The sequence below is a fragment of the Diabrotica undecimpunctata genome, chromosome 3 (assembly GCF_040954645.1).
Source record: "Diabrotica undecimpunctata isolate CICGRU chromosome 3, icDiaUnde3, whole genome shotgun sequence".
NCBI classification, from domain to species: Eukaryota; Metazoa; Arthropoda; class Insecta; order Coleoptera; family Chrysomelidae; genus Diabrotica; species Diabrotica undecimpunctata.
The window spans coordinates 95,704,877-95,722,482 of record NC_092805.1 but is presented as its reverse complement, the minus strand read 5'-3'; the positions used below and the strand labels follow the sequence as shown (position 1 = coordinate 95,722,482).

Below are 17,606 nucleotides of genomic sequence, written 5' to 3'. Positions count from 1 at the left end.
CTGACGACAACAATATCCATGTGAGTGGGAAGTTCATCTAATTTTTGTTGCTATCATGTATCCCCTGTTAGCCTGGCTTAGTTCACTGCTAGTGACCAGTTCTTTGACTGAGTTCACTAGTTCATCCTGCTGTTGTTTTGAGAGCGGATAAATCTCACCCTGGTAGCTTGGGCTCCTCGCGTTTTGACTTGGTAGAAGTGGATTAATATATTACTTTGTGATATTACGTATTTATTCGCTATTATTTACATCCGGATAACTACTAGATGACATTACTTATTGAATGATGTATTAATTACGTATGTTTACATCTTGAATACCATTACCGACTTACTGGCTTGACTTTAAGTTATCAACTGCTCATTAATTTAATTGTTTTTTCTTTTTATAAACGTCATTGTCTATGACGATATTAGTCGTTCAGTAGGTCAGCTTTTTTTGAGGAAATATTGGATGGTAAACAAGGCCACGCTTGGTTTATTTGCAAGTTTGCAACATGAAGTATTTTTGATGAATAAAACAACCCGACGATCGATTAGTAAAAAGTTTATTGAATAATAAGCCTGAGAAACAAACAAAGCAAAACATGTGTTTACATCTAACAGTTTAACAAGAAGAGACATAACCCAAAAACAAACAAAATTGTTTTCTTTTTAAAACTTTAATATTACATTAGTTTAGGAGCTTACTCTAACACTCCACTTATTCAAGATTTGACACAAATATAAAAACAAAGTCCTGATACAAATTAACAAATGCATAGTAAAATTGATAAATTCAACTTATTCAATAAATTGTTAAGAACTGTCTTTGACAATGCATTGGTGAACAAATCGGTCAAACTGATTGCTTGATCTCGAACAAAGTGAACCTTAATATGAATATATTTTGTTCTGCTATGAAATTGTTGTACTTGTGTCAGTTTAATGGCAGATTGATTATCAACAAAGATATTGACAGGTGAGACATCAATTTCAATCGCTTTAAAAAAATGTTTAAGCCATAAAGCTTTTCTAATACCAAAAGCCACAGACACATATTCGGCCTCTGTAGTTGATTGTGCCACTATGTTCTGTTTTTGGCACTTCGAGGTCATAGGACCATTGCCTAGCATCAATACATATCCACTAGTGCATTTTCTTGTCTCTAGACAACCAGTATAGTCTGCATCATTGTAGCCTATTACCTTGATTTTTGTAGTTTTTCTGTACATAATTTTGTAATGAGCAGTATATTTCAGTTATCTAAAAATTCATTTTTCTGCTTTCCAATTTTCATCACTTTAAACGTTAAAGAATCTGCTTACCTGGACAAGTACAACTGCAACTGCAAGTGTAATATCTGGACGACTAGTAGTTGCTAGAAACAGGCTCACGATATGGCAAAGATTTATTAGAATTTAAAATATTCTAAAGTATTCTCTAAGAAATTTCTCTAAAATAGTCGCTGTGATGAATTATGGTAGGACTAAATGCGTATAAGCGAATATACAGAGGCACCATACGTGAAATCAAATCTTAACTTTCTTTCGGTTTTTTCGGTTTATGAGTAGGTACTCTTTATGAGTACAAGAAACCAGTTCACTAAAGATTTTTTGCTTAGACGACAAGGTATGTGGTGGAATGCAATTTTTACGTTGGTGTTTTATTGTAGTTACATATATATATATATATATATATATATATATATATATATATATATATATACATATATATATATATATATATATATATATATATATATATATATATATATATATATATATATATATATATATATATATATATATATATATAAATTACTGAGTTCTCGGGAAGAACCGCGTTGAGAATTTAAAACTCGACGTTTCGGCACCCATTTTGGAGCCATTATCAAGAGTGATACGGTTCGGTTCGAGTTCGGGGTCTCAATCTGCCTACTCCCCTCACTCGAGACGTACCAGTATCGTGTTCTATATTGCAAGAACTGTCTCTCGGCACTGAGGTCTCAATCTGCCTACTCCTCAGTGTCGAGTGACAACCGGTCTTACCCTGTGTGGCAGCTTTTATACTCGCTGTATGCGCGGGAACGGTATGCGCTGACGTGGTCTGAACTGACGTGGCCTGAGCGGTGTGGGCGGGAGGTCGCTGAAGCAGGGGTCGCAATGTTGCCGGAAATCGTTTCGCGTCATCGCGCGTGTTCAAGCTGTTAGGCCGTTTTTCGATTTCGATAGCTTCACGAATGATTCTCGCTTTTAATGAGCGGATGGCAGCGATGGTTTTTGCTTTTTCGAAATCTATTTTGTGGCCTGTCTGAATATGATGTTGGGCTAGGGCTGAAGTGGTATCGGAATGTTTGACTGATAGAGAATGTTCGTAAATACGGTTATGGATTCGTCGGTTTGTCTGTCCTACGTATGTACGTGGGCAACTGGAACGAGGTATCTCGTAGACACCATGGTCTTCATTGGGGATTTGGTCTTTTACGGATCTGACGAGATTGGACAATTTGGAGTGAGTGGTGAAGATGGTTTTGATATTAAGAGGGGTAAGACTTCTACTGATCTTGTCAGTGACACCTTTAATGAAAGGTAGAAATATTTTGGGTTGATCCGGCGGCAAGGTTTCTTTTTTGGATGGAATGGGGTTTAGGTCTTAATATCAAAACCATCTTCACCACTCACTCCAAATTGACGCCTCACTAGTTCTACTAGTCTACTAGATATTAAAATGTTTACTGTCGCAAATAAAGACATTTTCTTTTCTCGTAACAATTGAACAGCCTGTCGCAACTGTTCTTTATCGAGTGGAGTCCTTGTTTACTGCGTGGCATATTTTCTATAGTCTGCAATTATTAAGAAAATAAAAAATTAATATAAACGTTCGACAACTGATTTTCAAACATGTTTTGCAAATATTAAATTACCAAGTTGTACCTAGGACATGTCCTAGGTTTAACAAGTGTATTGTGTCCGAAGTACATCCACCTGAATTTTGTAAAAGTGGCAACATTCTTAAAAGTGTTACTTACAACCTTCTAACCTTCAAACAATTACAAGGTAATTAAATCATCTGGTCTTCGGAATGCTAATTTTTTCATAAAACCAAAGCTATAGATTTAAAGCATGACTTATGAATTATCAAAAAACTTACTTTTAAACGGAAAAATATAAAAAATCCTTGAAATCTTAACAGGTTTAGTTTGACATGCTATCACTATGCACACTTTATATATTTTGTAAACGAAGAATTTAGCAGCGTTGCCAATTGATTATCAAACGAACTCAAATACTGAAGAGTGTGTTGTGACCAAGGTAAAACACTGTCCAAGGTACAACATGCTCCCTAACTTAAGAATACGCGTCAGAAAAATCATAACTTGATTTGACTGTGATTTGTCTTTGAAAAGACAACCACATGTAAAGATGACAGTAAACTTCTCCTGTTAGTGATCTCATAGTAAATCGTGAGGGGGAAACCAGGAAAAAAACCTGATACTATCAGGTAACGATACTATCCGAAATGGTAAGCATTTTATCTTGCATTTAGTTTATTCTCAATATTAATACCAAACTCTTATTTTATATGTATATTATTTTATAACATAAATGATGTATCCTCGATATGTTATTGAGTTACTTATGCTTGATTTATTTTAATTTCTTCTTTTAATACGGATGACCAGATCCTACTGTCGAGGAATGCCGAGGAATTTGCGACGCAATTAGTCTCATTTAACATAATTAGCGCCGCTTCTTTGATTTTTCTCTTTTACATCTGTTTCTTTCATGGGTATACTTGAATCTTTCCATTGAACTCTATGCTCATTTTTCCATTTATGTTTACATATTTGAGATATATCAAATTCTCTTTTTTTAATTATTGTATTACTATATTAACTATATTAACCCTCTGTAAAGGTCTGCGAAATTATTAAAATCAATTTGTAGATTGTGACATTAAAAAAACATTTTAACATAAGTGCATTTTAGATTACGAGTTGATTTCTGAATCAGAAAATGTGGCAACATTAGATGCATTACCAGCTAAATCAAAGGAGAGATATGAGAAAGAGTTTCAGCTTTTTGATACTTGGAGGAAAGAGAAATATTTTGAAGGCGTTAATGAGGAAATTATGATGGAGTATCTCCAGGGCATTGGTGAAGTTTATAAACCTTCTTCTTTGTGGACTAGATACTCAATGCTGAAAACCACATTAAAGGCGTATGAGAATGTGGATATATCAAGGTATGTCTCAAAATATATCCTTTTGGTTTTTTCCTGTTTAAAAGATTTATGTTCTTATCATTTTCAATGGTGCTAGAATCCCGCATAACATAGTATAGTAATAATAGTGATAAGCAAATAAATCAATTAAAGAGGTAAAAACCAAGACGCAACATTTTGAAATAGTTTTGAGTTTATTTCTTCGCGCATACTTCTATTATAAACATATTACTAATTGCTACAGTTAATATATAAGCTTTAAATAAAAACCTATGACTAAATATAAGTTTTATCACTAAGTTATAAACTAAAGGTACAAGTAAATGGAAAACAAAGGATCATATTCTGTTAACTAACTGAAAGTCTTTTAAGAAACCAATAAGGTGAAAGACTTGATCGACTGAGTTTAAAATATCTTTGATATTTGACTTAAGTTTATGTTCCACTATGTGCAAAGATCTTCAGAAAAACTATGACCTGTTCTTTTTCTTTTTCGGCTTTTTTCCATTATACTTTCGCCGGTTCGCCGTTTTCGTCCTCCACGGTAATCTATTCTCCCAGTCTAGCAGGTCTTTTTATCCGTCTTTTTATTCTCTGTACATGCCCGTACCATTACAGGACTCAACTCCACTCCATTGTTTTCCAACTTTTGTACAATTCATCACTCTACTTCCATTCTGTTCCATATTTCCTCTGTTCTTATTCTATTCTCTATGGTGATTTGTAGACGTCTCATAAAGCCCACTTCAACTGTTCTTATTTTATTTCGTATTTTTGTTGTCGTTAGCGTACTTCCGCTCCATTAGAGTAATTTTCAGTACTATGCTTTGAAAGATCCTTTTTTTTTTGTTTTCTTTGGTTTGTGTTCTATTGCTTTGTGGCAATAATATTAGAATACTCTGACTCTACAGAGTAACAACTAACATCCACAGAGGAAGCTAAGCTACCTGAGGAAAGAAATGACAAACGTTTAGAACGTTTCAAACAACAAGAAAAGGTTAAAGCGAGTTAATAGCAAAATAAAGTTAGTAGGTATCGGCATAGCTCGCAACAAAAGAAAAAAATATATAATAAAATATGTATATAAGATGAAAGGCAACCGTATATACGTATTTCTGATTATTGGTCGTCTTCAGTACGGAGCAGCCAAGTTAGAAAAGGAGCATATTAACTTGGGAAAGGATCACTACTTGAGCAATGCGATCAATTTGTGCCAATAATGTTAAAATACTCTGAGGATTCCAGAGCAACAACTAACACATCTACGGCGGAAGCTAAGTTACCCGAGAGAAAGAATGTCAAACGTTTAGAACGTTTCAAACAACAAGAAAAGGTTAATAGCAAAATAAAGTTATCGGCATAGCTAACGTATCGGTTTGCAATAATTAATATATATATATATATATATATATATATATATATATATATATATATATATATATATATATATATATATATATATATATATATATATATATATTATATATACATATAAGTTATAGTGAATCACCAGCAGTGTATGCAAATAGTTGTAGGACATTGCCCAAGCCGCGTCTACTGTTTCAACATATCTCCGGTTAGCTAGAATTACATTTTTATCATTCTGTGTTGTTATGCATGTAAATATTAATTTTATAATTTAGTTTAGAATCTGTTTTCTTCAATGAAACTTGTCTTTGTAAAAATTGTTTAAATAAATCTTTTTTAAAAATCGATATACCGAGTGTTCCAAGTTAGTGGCGCAGTCAGTAGGATAGATAAAACGGGCTTTAGTGAATATAAATCCCGGTTCGTATTAACGATTTAATAATCTATCGAACTAATAAATAACTGGAACCGCGAATAAAGACTCTTAGTTGGGTGAATTGAGTAGCCTGACTTGAAGAATATTGTGAAGGAAAATTCAAGTGAATATTGAAGTTCCTGTGAGGGTCCTGTTCCTGCCGTGTCAACGTGGACTCAGAGCATAGATGGGCTGGAAACTATTCTTACTGTAAGTAGCTTTATTTATGTCGTATAGAGAGCAACAATTTTTCATTAATTCAGATAGTTCAAGTAATTCTGACTCAGATTCTGACTCAAACAACAATACATTATCATTTAAAACTAAACCAAATACTTCTAATATTTTTCCTAAAATTATTTTATCAAAATCCAAATTAACTATGGCTTTACCTCAACTAAAAAAAGAATATCTGGACATGATCCCAGAATTCCATGGAGATGTTGCGTTACTTCCACGCTTCATAGATATTTGCGAAAAATTAGTCAATAAATTCTATAATATAACCGACCCAACCGATTTTCAAAATGAATATTTGACTTTTTTAGCATTTTAGCAAAAATTAAAGGTGATGCCGCCATAAATATTTCTTCATGTAGTATAAGAACTTGGGAAAATTTAAAAGATGCTCTATTAAACACTTATGCAGATAAGAGAGACGTATATACACTTAGTATAGAAATTACACACCTTAAACAAGGCAATGAATCGCCATTTGAATTTTTCCAAAAAATACAGCATCTCTTAAATCTCCAAATATCTTTGTTACAAACTCGTTCTAATATTAACGAACAAGAGATACTTGGTAGTTATTTCAGAAACTTAGCTTTAAGAGTATTGCTACGTGGTCTTAAGGAACCCTTGGGTACTTTTATGCGTACCAAAAACCCTATTGATATGAACACAGCTTTAAACGTTTTAACAAATGATTTTCAAATTTATATGGGACAAAGTAATTCTACTAAAAATCAAAACCCCTCATCATCAAGTAATTTTTCACATAAAAACAAATCAAACTCATCTAATTATGTTCCACCAAATAAATTTAACTTCCAACCTAATTACCAAAGAAATCATAATTATTCTCAATCCCCAAAAAGTCACTATCAAAACATACAAACCCGAACCTTTAATAACAATAATCAAAACCAACCTGGCAGTAGCAGAGATAATAACGTTTTTAGACCAAATCAAAACCGAAATCTTCCAAACCCAACTCCGATGACTATTTCAACAACTAATACTTCCAGACCGAACCAAAATTATCAAAACCGATATAAACCTCGTAATCAAACCTATTTTTCAAACCAACCACAAAATATAATTCCAGAAGAACTACATAATATAGACGAAATAAATATTTCTGAAGATAATGACCATTTTTTAGAGCAACTTGCCTCGGACCAAATAGAATAGAATTATTAAATTTAACAAATAAAGAAAGTGAACTACCGTATATAATTTTTCCTGAAAATAATCTGAAAGTTTTAATTGATACCGGTAGTACTAAATCTTTTGTTGTTCCAAATGTAGCAGAAAAATATTTCAAAAATTCCATTTTTCGGAAACCTTTTCAAGTTTCAACAGCACTAGGCATGACCCAACAAAATTTTTGTACTGTAATTCCTACTTCTAAAATATTTGAAACCAAAAATCCTATGAAATTAAATTATTGTATATTTAAATTTCATGACTACTTTGATTGTTTATTAGGATTAGACAATCTTAAGAAACTCAATGCCAAAATAGACCTTACAAATAATGTCTTAATTACAAAGAATAGTCAAATTAAAATTCTTTATCATAATATTAACAAGGAAAGCATGAATTGCATAGTAGTGCCTCCTAGAACCCAACAAATAATTTCGGTAGACATAAAAAATGTCAATAATGGCGATGTAATAATTCCATATACCAAAATTGGGAATTTAGAAATCCCACAATGTTTAACAAAAGTTCAAAATAATAAAGCCATTTGCAGTATTTTGAATTCTTCTGAGAATGCCTGTAAAATTACTTTCACTTCACCTATCGAAGCTGAAAGATTCTCAGAAAACTATAGCACAGTTTACCCTAATTTAAATAATATATATGCAGATAAATTTAAATTCGATATTTCCAAAGTTCGTACCGAACACATGAATATCGAGGAACGGGAAAAAATATTAAAGCTAATCAAAGAATTTTCAGATATATTTCATGTAACAGGCAATATGCTATCCTTTACTAGTAAAGTAAAACATAATATTAAAACAGTTAATGATATACCTATTTACTCGAAGTCCTATAGATATCCTGAAATCTATAGAAAAGAGGTACAGAACCAGATTCAAAGTATGCTGGACCAAAATATTATTCGTCCCTCAGACTCACCATGGTCATCCCCAATTTGGGTAGTTCCAAAAAAGTTGGACAACTCCCAAGTACCTAAATATAGGATCGTAGTTGACTATAGAAAATTAAACGAAATTACTTTAAGAGATCGATATCCCCTACCTAATATTTCCGATTTACTTGACAAACTAGGTCGTTGTCAGTATTTCACAACTTTGGATCTTGCTTCGGGATTTCATCAAATAGAAATGGCCGAAGAAGATATACCTAAAACAGCTTTTAACACCGAAAACGGTCACTACGAATTCCTTAGAATGCCCTTTGGATTGCGTAACGCCCCGGCGACCTTCCAAAGAGTAATGGACAATATACTTCGAGGAATACAAAATGAAAAGTGTCTTGTGTACTTGGACGATATTATAGTGTTTAGTACTAGTCTCCAAGAACACCTTACAAATCTAAAAGAAGTTTTTAAGAGATTAAGAGAGTCAAATTTTAAAATTCAGATCGATAAATCCGAATTTTTAAGAAAAGAGGTTGCATATCTGGGACACATCGTTACACCAGATGGCGTAAAACCCAATCCTGATAAAATCAAAGCTATAGTAAACTTTCCTATTCCAAAAAATACTAAACAACTAAAAGGTTTCTTAGGATTATTGGGATACTATAGAAAGTTTATAAAAGATTTTTCAAAATTAACTAAACCTTTAACTTCTCGTCTCAAAAAAGATGCAATCATAAATGTAAACGATTCAGATTATTCTCAGTGCTTTGAAATGTGTAAAAATCTTCTTATTAATGACCCAATACTGCAGTACCCCGATTTTTCTAAACCATTTAACTTAACCACAGATGCAAGCAACTTTGCTTTAGGAGCTGTATTAAGCCAAGGAAAAATCGGATCTGATTTACCTATAGCGTTTGCTAGTCGAACTCTAAATAAAAGCGAAACCAACTACTCAACAATTGAGAAGGAACTTCTTGCAATTGTTTGGGCAGTAAAATACTTTCGCCCTTATCTTTTTGGTCGTAAGTTTACAATTGTAACTGACCACAAGCCATTACAATGGCTATTTTCTTTAAAGGACCCTAACTCAAAGTTAGTTAGATGGCGCCTTAAATTGGAGGAATATGATTACAATATCATATACAAAAAGGGTGCATTAAACACTAATAGTGATTTTCTATCCAGGATAGAATTAAACGTAAATGAAACAAATGATGCACAGCTAAATACCGAAGAAGAAATTGATTACATAATAAATTTTGACGAAGAACTTCTTAATACTCCAAAAAATGATATAGAAAATGAATCACTCATAGTTGAATGCGACGAAAGAAATGAAGACCCAGATGACGAAAATAACACAATACACACCAATCAGGAAAATCCAACTATCGGCATCCCTATCGCAGAATATGCCGTAAATGTAGGAAAAAACCAAATAATAATTTCCGAAGTAAACTTCGAACCAGCAACACTAAGTATTATTAAATTATTTAATAATAAGTTAAGGATTCTAGTGCAATTTTCGAAAAACAATTTCGAAAAAGATGTCATAAAATTCGTCAAAGAATATATTGTTCCAAGAACAAAATATCATTTATATTTCGAAAATCCTATATACGAAAAGTTTAGCGTAGTTCTTTAAAAATTCCCAAATATCCTTCATTAACTGTTTAAAAAAACTTATCGATGTTTCCCTCGATGAAATAAAAGAAATAATTAAAAACTACCATGAAGGAAAACAAAACCATAGAGGATTGGATGAGACCGAGTCACGTATAAAAAATATATATTATTGGCCCAATCAAAGGGCTTCGATTCAAACCTATATAAATGAGTGCGAAATCTCTCAACTAACTAAATACGACAGAAAACCAGTCAAACCATTTTATAATGTTACACCCACAGCAATCAAACCCTTTCAAATATTACATCTCGATACAATTACATTAGAAAATACTAAATTTTTAACGTTAATCGATTCATTTTCCAAATATGGCCAACTCTACAAATTAAACTCCCCCCAAGGAATAGAAGTTGTAAACGCCCTAATAAAGTACTTCTCTCATCATAATACACCCGACCAAATAATCTCGGACAATGGTACCGAACTCAAAAATTCTCTTGTCCAAGAACTCCTTTCTATTCATAAAATCAAGATCCATTTTATATTTTCACAACACCCAGAATCTAATGGAATTGCCGAAAGATTTCATAGCACAATTATCGAACATATTAGATTATTTAATAACCGCGACGAATTTAAGGATGAACCAATAGAACCAAAAGTCAATTACGCCCTATTGGCTTATAATAGTAGTATACATTCAGTGACTAAATTAAAACCTTACGAAATAATAAATGGACATTTAGAAAATACTTCTATATTCGACTTAGATCTTGAAAAGCAACTTAATAATAATTATATAATAAACCATAAAGAAAAAATGAAGTTACTTTACTCAGAAATAAATAAAAGTATACAAGAAAATAAAGAAAAAATAATTGGGAAAGCAAACTTAAATCGTGAAGAATTACCTGAAACAATTCCCCCCGAGATATTTGTACGTAACAAACAAATTAAAGGAAAAACAAAAAATAAATATCAAAAGGAAGAAATAAAAAATATCAATCGCGAAAGAAAAACAGCCAAAATCATTACTCGACATAAAAATACAACTGAAGACATACACCTATCTAATATTAAACGTCCTAAACGAAAACCTTATAATTTTATTGCAGGTGCATCGCAGTCGGACATGCAGCGATCAACATAAAGGATATTAGCAACAATATGGGCATTCTACCCATTAATCTTGGACCTGCCAATTACAAAAAGCAAGTCATACTTTTATCCATTTTTATGATCTTAATCCATTATTAGACGAATACAATAATCTAAATATTCAGTACAGCCATCTTAAAACTAATATTTCGAACGATACCTTTTTTAGATCAGAAACCGAAAATTTTATTAATTTAATTCAGTATGTTAAGAATAGTATAAATGATAAGTTAGATAATTTTAATATTCATTCTACTAGTATAAGAAACAAAAGAGGATTGATAAATGGTCTTGGATCGATAGCTAAAGCTATTACTGGTAACTTAGATTCACAGGACGGGGAACGTATAAATTCAATGTTAGAACATTTAAAGGAAAACCAAATTAATTTACAAAATCAACTCCAAATGCAATACTCCGTAAGCCACGAAATAATTAAAAATTTTAATCAAACTATAGTCGACATTCAAAATAACGAATTAAATCTTAAGTCTAAAATACTAGAAATCAAAGATATTATTAACTTTCAAGGAAATCTTGAAAATGTCGTCTATTTAAAAGATTTGTTCAATGAAATGCTAATTATTTTTAATTCAATACTAAATGTTTTAGAAAACATCGAAAACTCCCTCACATTCTGTAAACTTAAAACCTTACACCCAAGTATTATAAAATCCCGAGACTTACTATTAGAAATAAGAAAAATCTCTTCCCATTACCAATCCCAACTTCCTTTTGAAGTCAAATATGAAAATATATTAAATTTTGAATCCCTATTAGAAGTTAACTGTAAAATAGACAAAAATAAAATAACTTATTTTCTTTCTATACCTATTGATTTTGAATTAGAATTTGAACTTTTTTATTTACTACCTACTCCAACAGAACATGAATCAGAATTTTTAACAATAATACCAAACACAAAATTTTTGCTGAAATCTAAAAATATAATAAAACCTCTAAACGACATATGTACTAAAGGTAAAATATTCCAATGCCCTGGTCACCTTCAAAACAATAATAATTTTAAATGCGAAGAACAAATAATAACCAATGGAAATTCTTCTGAATGCCAATATATCAAAGTTGAAATTTCAAAAAATCATATAAGTCCCAGAAGTAAACCAATTTTTAGCTATATTTCCTTCGCCAGAAAAATTAACTATAAATTGTCCACAAGGAACAGAGATTAAAACATTAACCGGAATATATCTTATAGAAAATTCGAACTGCAAAATAACATTTAGAAATCAAGAATTGGTCTTTTTAGAAAAAACATATGGACAACCACTTATAATAAACAAGCCAAAAAAGTTAACTGTAAAATAGACAAAAATAAAATAACTTATTTTCTTTCTATACCTATTGATTTTGAATTAGAATTTGAACTTTTTTATTTACTACCTACTCCAACAGAACATGAATCAGAATTTTTAACAATAATACCAAACACAAAATTTTTGCTGAAATCTAAAAATATAATAAAACCTCTAAACGACATATGTACTAAAGGTAAAATATTCCAATGCCCTGGTCACCTTCAAAACAATAATAATTTTAAATGCGAAGAACAAATAATAACCAATGGAAATTCTTCTGAATGCCAATATATCAAAGTTGAAATTTCAAAAAATCATATAAGTCCCAGAAGTAAACCAATTTTTAGCTATATTTCCTTCGCCAGAAAAATTAACTATAAATTGTCCACAAGGAACAGAGATTAAAACATTAACCGGAATATATCTTATAGAAAATTCGAACTGCAAAATAACATTTAGAAATCAAGAATTGGTCTTTTTAGAAAAAACATATGGACAACCACTTATAATAAACAAACCAAAAATTCAATTAATCCCACAAAAATTGTACCAATGAAAATTAACCTTAAGTCACTGGAACTTAAAGAAGTGCATACCAATGGACCATTTCCTATTCCGACGATATATACAAAATTCCACATTCCAAGCGTATGGACTATTCTACTGTATATTGGTATTATCCTATCTTTATTATATTTTATTTACAAAAGAAAACAACAGAGGAAAGCAGCAAGAACATCAAAACAAAAAGAAAACAAAATTCAACTTCCTGAAGGAGCTTCATTTTAAAGGGAAAGGAGTTATAGTGAATAACCAGCAGTGTATGCAAATAGTTGTAGGACATTGCCCAAGCCGCGTCTACTGTTTCAACATATCTCCGGTTAGCTAGAATTACATTTTTTCATTCTGTGTTGTTATGCATGTAAATATTAATTTTATAATATAGTTTAGAATCTGTTCTCTTCAATGAAACTTGTCTTTGTAAAAATTGTTTAAATAAATCTTTTTTAAAAATCGATATACCGAGTGTTCCAAGTTTAGTTATATATATATATATATATATATATATATATATATATATATATATATATATATATATATCCTCTAAAATAACAGCTGAACTGGTAGATGAAAAAGGGGGTTGAGGTTAATAGGGATGTTCACTAATTTTTAAATATAGTTAAATTCAATTAAATTCAATAGATTATAAAATATATAAAAATATAGTAAACATGAAATTGTTTAAAAATATATATTTTTTAAGATAAATCAATTCTTAATTTTAATTTTGATGGAGGCTAGAAAAACGGCTCCTCGCAGCGAGGCTACAGTGTGTGACGTCAGCAGTCGTATCGACAACTTGTTGTGTATACGTACTTACGAAGTGTAACCAGTTCTTTAAGTATTTATACAGTGATAATGAAGCCAAATAAGTGGTGTTTGCTACAAAGAGAGGAAAAAACTAGAAAAGGCAGTTATTATGCAAGTTAGAAAAAAAAAATAAATGCAAATATCTGTACCTCGGAAGGAATCAACACTATGTTCATTTTTAAAACTTTACAGGAGAGCAGTTTTAAACTTTTTTTCACCAAAAAGTATTATTGCTGCAGCTATTTATTGAGATATCGAAACAATATTTTAATAGAACATTCTGTTTATTGTTATTTACATAATACATTTGTTATAATTAAAAACAAATTTGTTCCTGTGTTTTTTAACCCTTTTAACGGACATGGTGTTGTGTCCATCTAATAAAGTTATTGTATTGTAAGAATTAGTATGGGGTATTCAATAAAAACTACAATCCTATTTGACTTTTACTGGTAAAATTTATTTAACCATACAATTTACCTATACAAATACAAATAATACATCTATGTATTTAACCAAAATGCCATTTTAGGTACAAACCACTCAGTCATCCTCAAGTAAGTCTCCTTCTGGATAGTAACTATTAGTATTACTAGTAGGTATGCTTTAAGTTTTGATAAAAATCATGGCAAAATGTGGGAACATATGACAGTAATGCCAATAGATCGTTATACTTTTGTTGTGATATAAGTATTGGACTTTGTGATACCAGTTGCAAATATTTTGGCAATGTAAGGTGTCGCCTTTGAAACCTAACAAAGTCAATCTTCTGGTTTTCGTCATGAAAATTACTTTTTAAAAACAGAGTTCCAATGCTGTTTTATTTAACTTGCAGCGCATGGACAGTGTTCGCCTCCATGTGGGTATTACTCTTTAGTAGAAACTTCTGGATGATAATTTTTACTTTTTAAACAAGTATTAATGCTAACATTTTTATTCTGGCCGTAACATTTGTAAGACCATAGTATGATTTCTTCTATGTTACTGTCAGGAATGACGGTATCTGTCCATTTAAGTAATGCAGATCTTATTTCATTTCCACTACGAATAGTTTATCAGAACTTTTGTCTATATCAGACTGATCTTTGTTATCAAAACTCAAGGCATCTCTAAAAATATGCTCTTCATTTAAAACATCAGTGCTTGGTGTATTATTTGATTCTGAAATTAAACAAGGCGTATAATATTGGTTGGTTATAAAAAGATTTAATAATATTGCCAGTCTAAGGTTGGTATCAAATCACTACATTACCCTTTTGAGGTTATGCTTTTTAATATTTTAAAAATAATGAGTAAAAAGGTAGCTAATCTGTAAATTCAGTAGAAGAATTCGCAGAACTTTTTAGTAGGTACTTCAAGAATCTTTCTCCTACGAGAATTATGGTTCATTGTTCTTATTATTAGTAACAAACCACTGTAAACACACCATAAAAGTATTATTAGATCACTAACAGTCTACCTCTCATCATAGAGATATGCGCGGCGGTAATTCACATGCTTAGAGGGACAAAACATTAAGTCCACATGGTGTTGTATCCCTCTAAGTAAAAATGGCCTTGGTGTTCTTTTAAAGGTCACTTTCTTTATCAGCAAATGGTTTAGGACCTAGTGCTCTATTCCTTTAAATAAAGTTGTAAAAGTTAATTATTAGTCCGTAAAAGTGTCAAAATTGAAAAAATGGACATAGTATCCCTCCGAGGTACAGATATAAAAATCTGTGGTTTGACAATTTTAAGTGAATATGGTGTTAAATTGTTTGGAACTATAATAAAAATCTTCTCAGAATTGTTTTTAGATGTATTTAGACACCCAGGAACAAAACATCACTTACTTGGCTTCATTATCCGTGATTAAGAAATCTTAAGAAATATATATTTTTAAACAATTTTATGTTTGCTTTGTTTTTATATATCTTATAACCTATTGAATTTAACAATATTTAAAAATTAGTGAACATCCCTATTGGGTATACAGCCGATTGAAAGCCAAGTGTACTCTGTTCAACAGTTCATTATATTTCGCCAATTTTCATTGGCATCATCAGATGAGAGCTACAATTATTTAAAACATGGTAAAATACAATTTAATAATAGTTTGTTGTTTATATACTTACTTGATTGAGGTTAATGGCAGTGCGATTTATTTTAATAACATCAAGTAAAAGTTTTTTTGTTGGAACAATGTTGATTGTAGCTATCTTCGACATGTAACATTTAGTTGTATAATTTACGTTCACAAATTAAAATATAGGAAACAAACACAATTCAAATTAAAAATAAAACAGACACAACGTTTAGTTCGGTAACTGTCATTAAGGTTAAGTACTAGAACTATCAAATATCGAATGTTATTAATTGAATTTTGTGAAGATGATTAGTTCCATGGTGTTGACGTAGTAGTTGTTTATTTGATTAATATTTACTGTAAAGGTGTGTTATAGTTGAAAAATTTTTGAAATTACATTATGTGTTACATTAATTATTTAATAGTTATATGTGTCTATTCATAATGTTTGCTTTTAGATGTGTAATAAATAAGCATAAATCTCACTCAGATGCTCAACATCTGATTTCTTATTTATTAAATTATCCATTTGAGTGATAAATGCCATCTCGAGGAAGAGTCTTTTATTGAGATTATTTTCCATTGCAAGAATCTTTGTTTCAGTGTAGTTCATTATGTGGTGTTCATCATGTACGTGTTTTGTAAGGGAACATCTATCAGGATATAATCTGCTGTCACTCTTGTGGGAAGTGATGCGACTTTTTAGGTGTCTGTTGGTTTGGCCAATATATTGTTTGTTACAACTTCCGCACGGGATACGATAGACTATATTAGATAATTGATCCGTAGGTGTTTTATCTTTTAGTATTCACCAAACTTGAAACTTTTCTTGAACATCTTGAACGGTCGTCCATAATAGTTAGGTCAGTGAGTAGCCCCATTGTTCTTAGATCTGACGATATATTGTCTCTCCATCGCATTTGTAGACGTCCTAAAGGCCTTCTTCCTGTGCGGGCTTCCTCCCATATTAACTTGGCAAGGCGATTATTAGGGAGTCCTTTCTAGATCGCAGTAGACTATAGCGCTGTTTCAACTGACTCTTCTTTATAATTGAAACAATTTCAGAGTCTTGACCAAGTCTTATCATGACTTCACTATTCGATGCATTATCCTTCCAGGAGATTCTCAACATTCTTCTGTAACACCACATCTTAAAACCCTCTAGTCGTTTTTGTGATGCTGCAAATTTTTATTGACAAATCAAGGCTCTTGAAAAATTTTGCACATTTTAACAAATTCTGTTCTATCCTTCTCTATACGCTGTTTAGTTTAATATCAGTGAAAGATTCCACTTATCGTTTATATTGTTATTTTTTTTTTCTAGCTACTATTATTTATTTTCCTTTTGTTTTATACTTAACAACAAACATCAAATAATCATAGATCTTATTTGAATTATTTTTTTCAGCTTTTCCACTATGTTTGCTTATTTGAAAGGAAAAATCAAAAATCACAAAGCCAAGAAAGCGAAAGCACTGCAAGGATGGCAAATAAAACAGTTTTTAACACAAGCTCCCGATAGCACTTATTTACTTATGAAAGTAGTTTTAATAATAGGAATTTCAGGAGGCTGCCGTTGTGAAGAACTAACCAAATTAACCATAGACGATATAGAAGATAAAGGATCACATTTATTAGTAACTTTACCAAATCATACACAAAATAAACCTCGTAAATTTATTGTTATCAACGATACTTTCGGTATTGATGTTCTCGGGATTTACTATAAATACAT

General features: G+C 31.2%; 1 protein-coding gene across 1 annotated transcript in view; it reads left to right on the top strand.

Annotated features, from left to right (window-relative positions):
• Positions 1-17,606, top strand: part of LOC140435971 (uncharacterized) — a 30,610-nt gene that overhangs the window by 11,420 nt on the left and 1,584 nt on the right. The window contains exons 2-3 of the mRNA XM_072524683.1: positions 3,971-4,226; positions 17,280-17,606. The exon at positions 17,280-17,606 is cut by the window's right edge and continues 1,584 nt beyond it. Of these exons, the coding sequence (XP_072380784.1) occupies positions 3,971-4,226; positions 17,280-17,606 (583 nt within the window). The remainder of the gene's footprint in view (positions 1-3,970; positions 4,227-17,279) is intronic.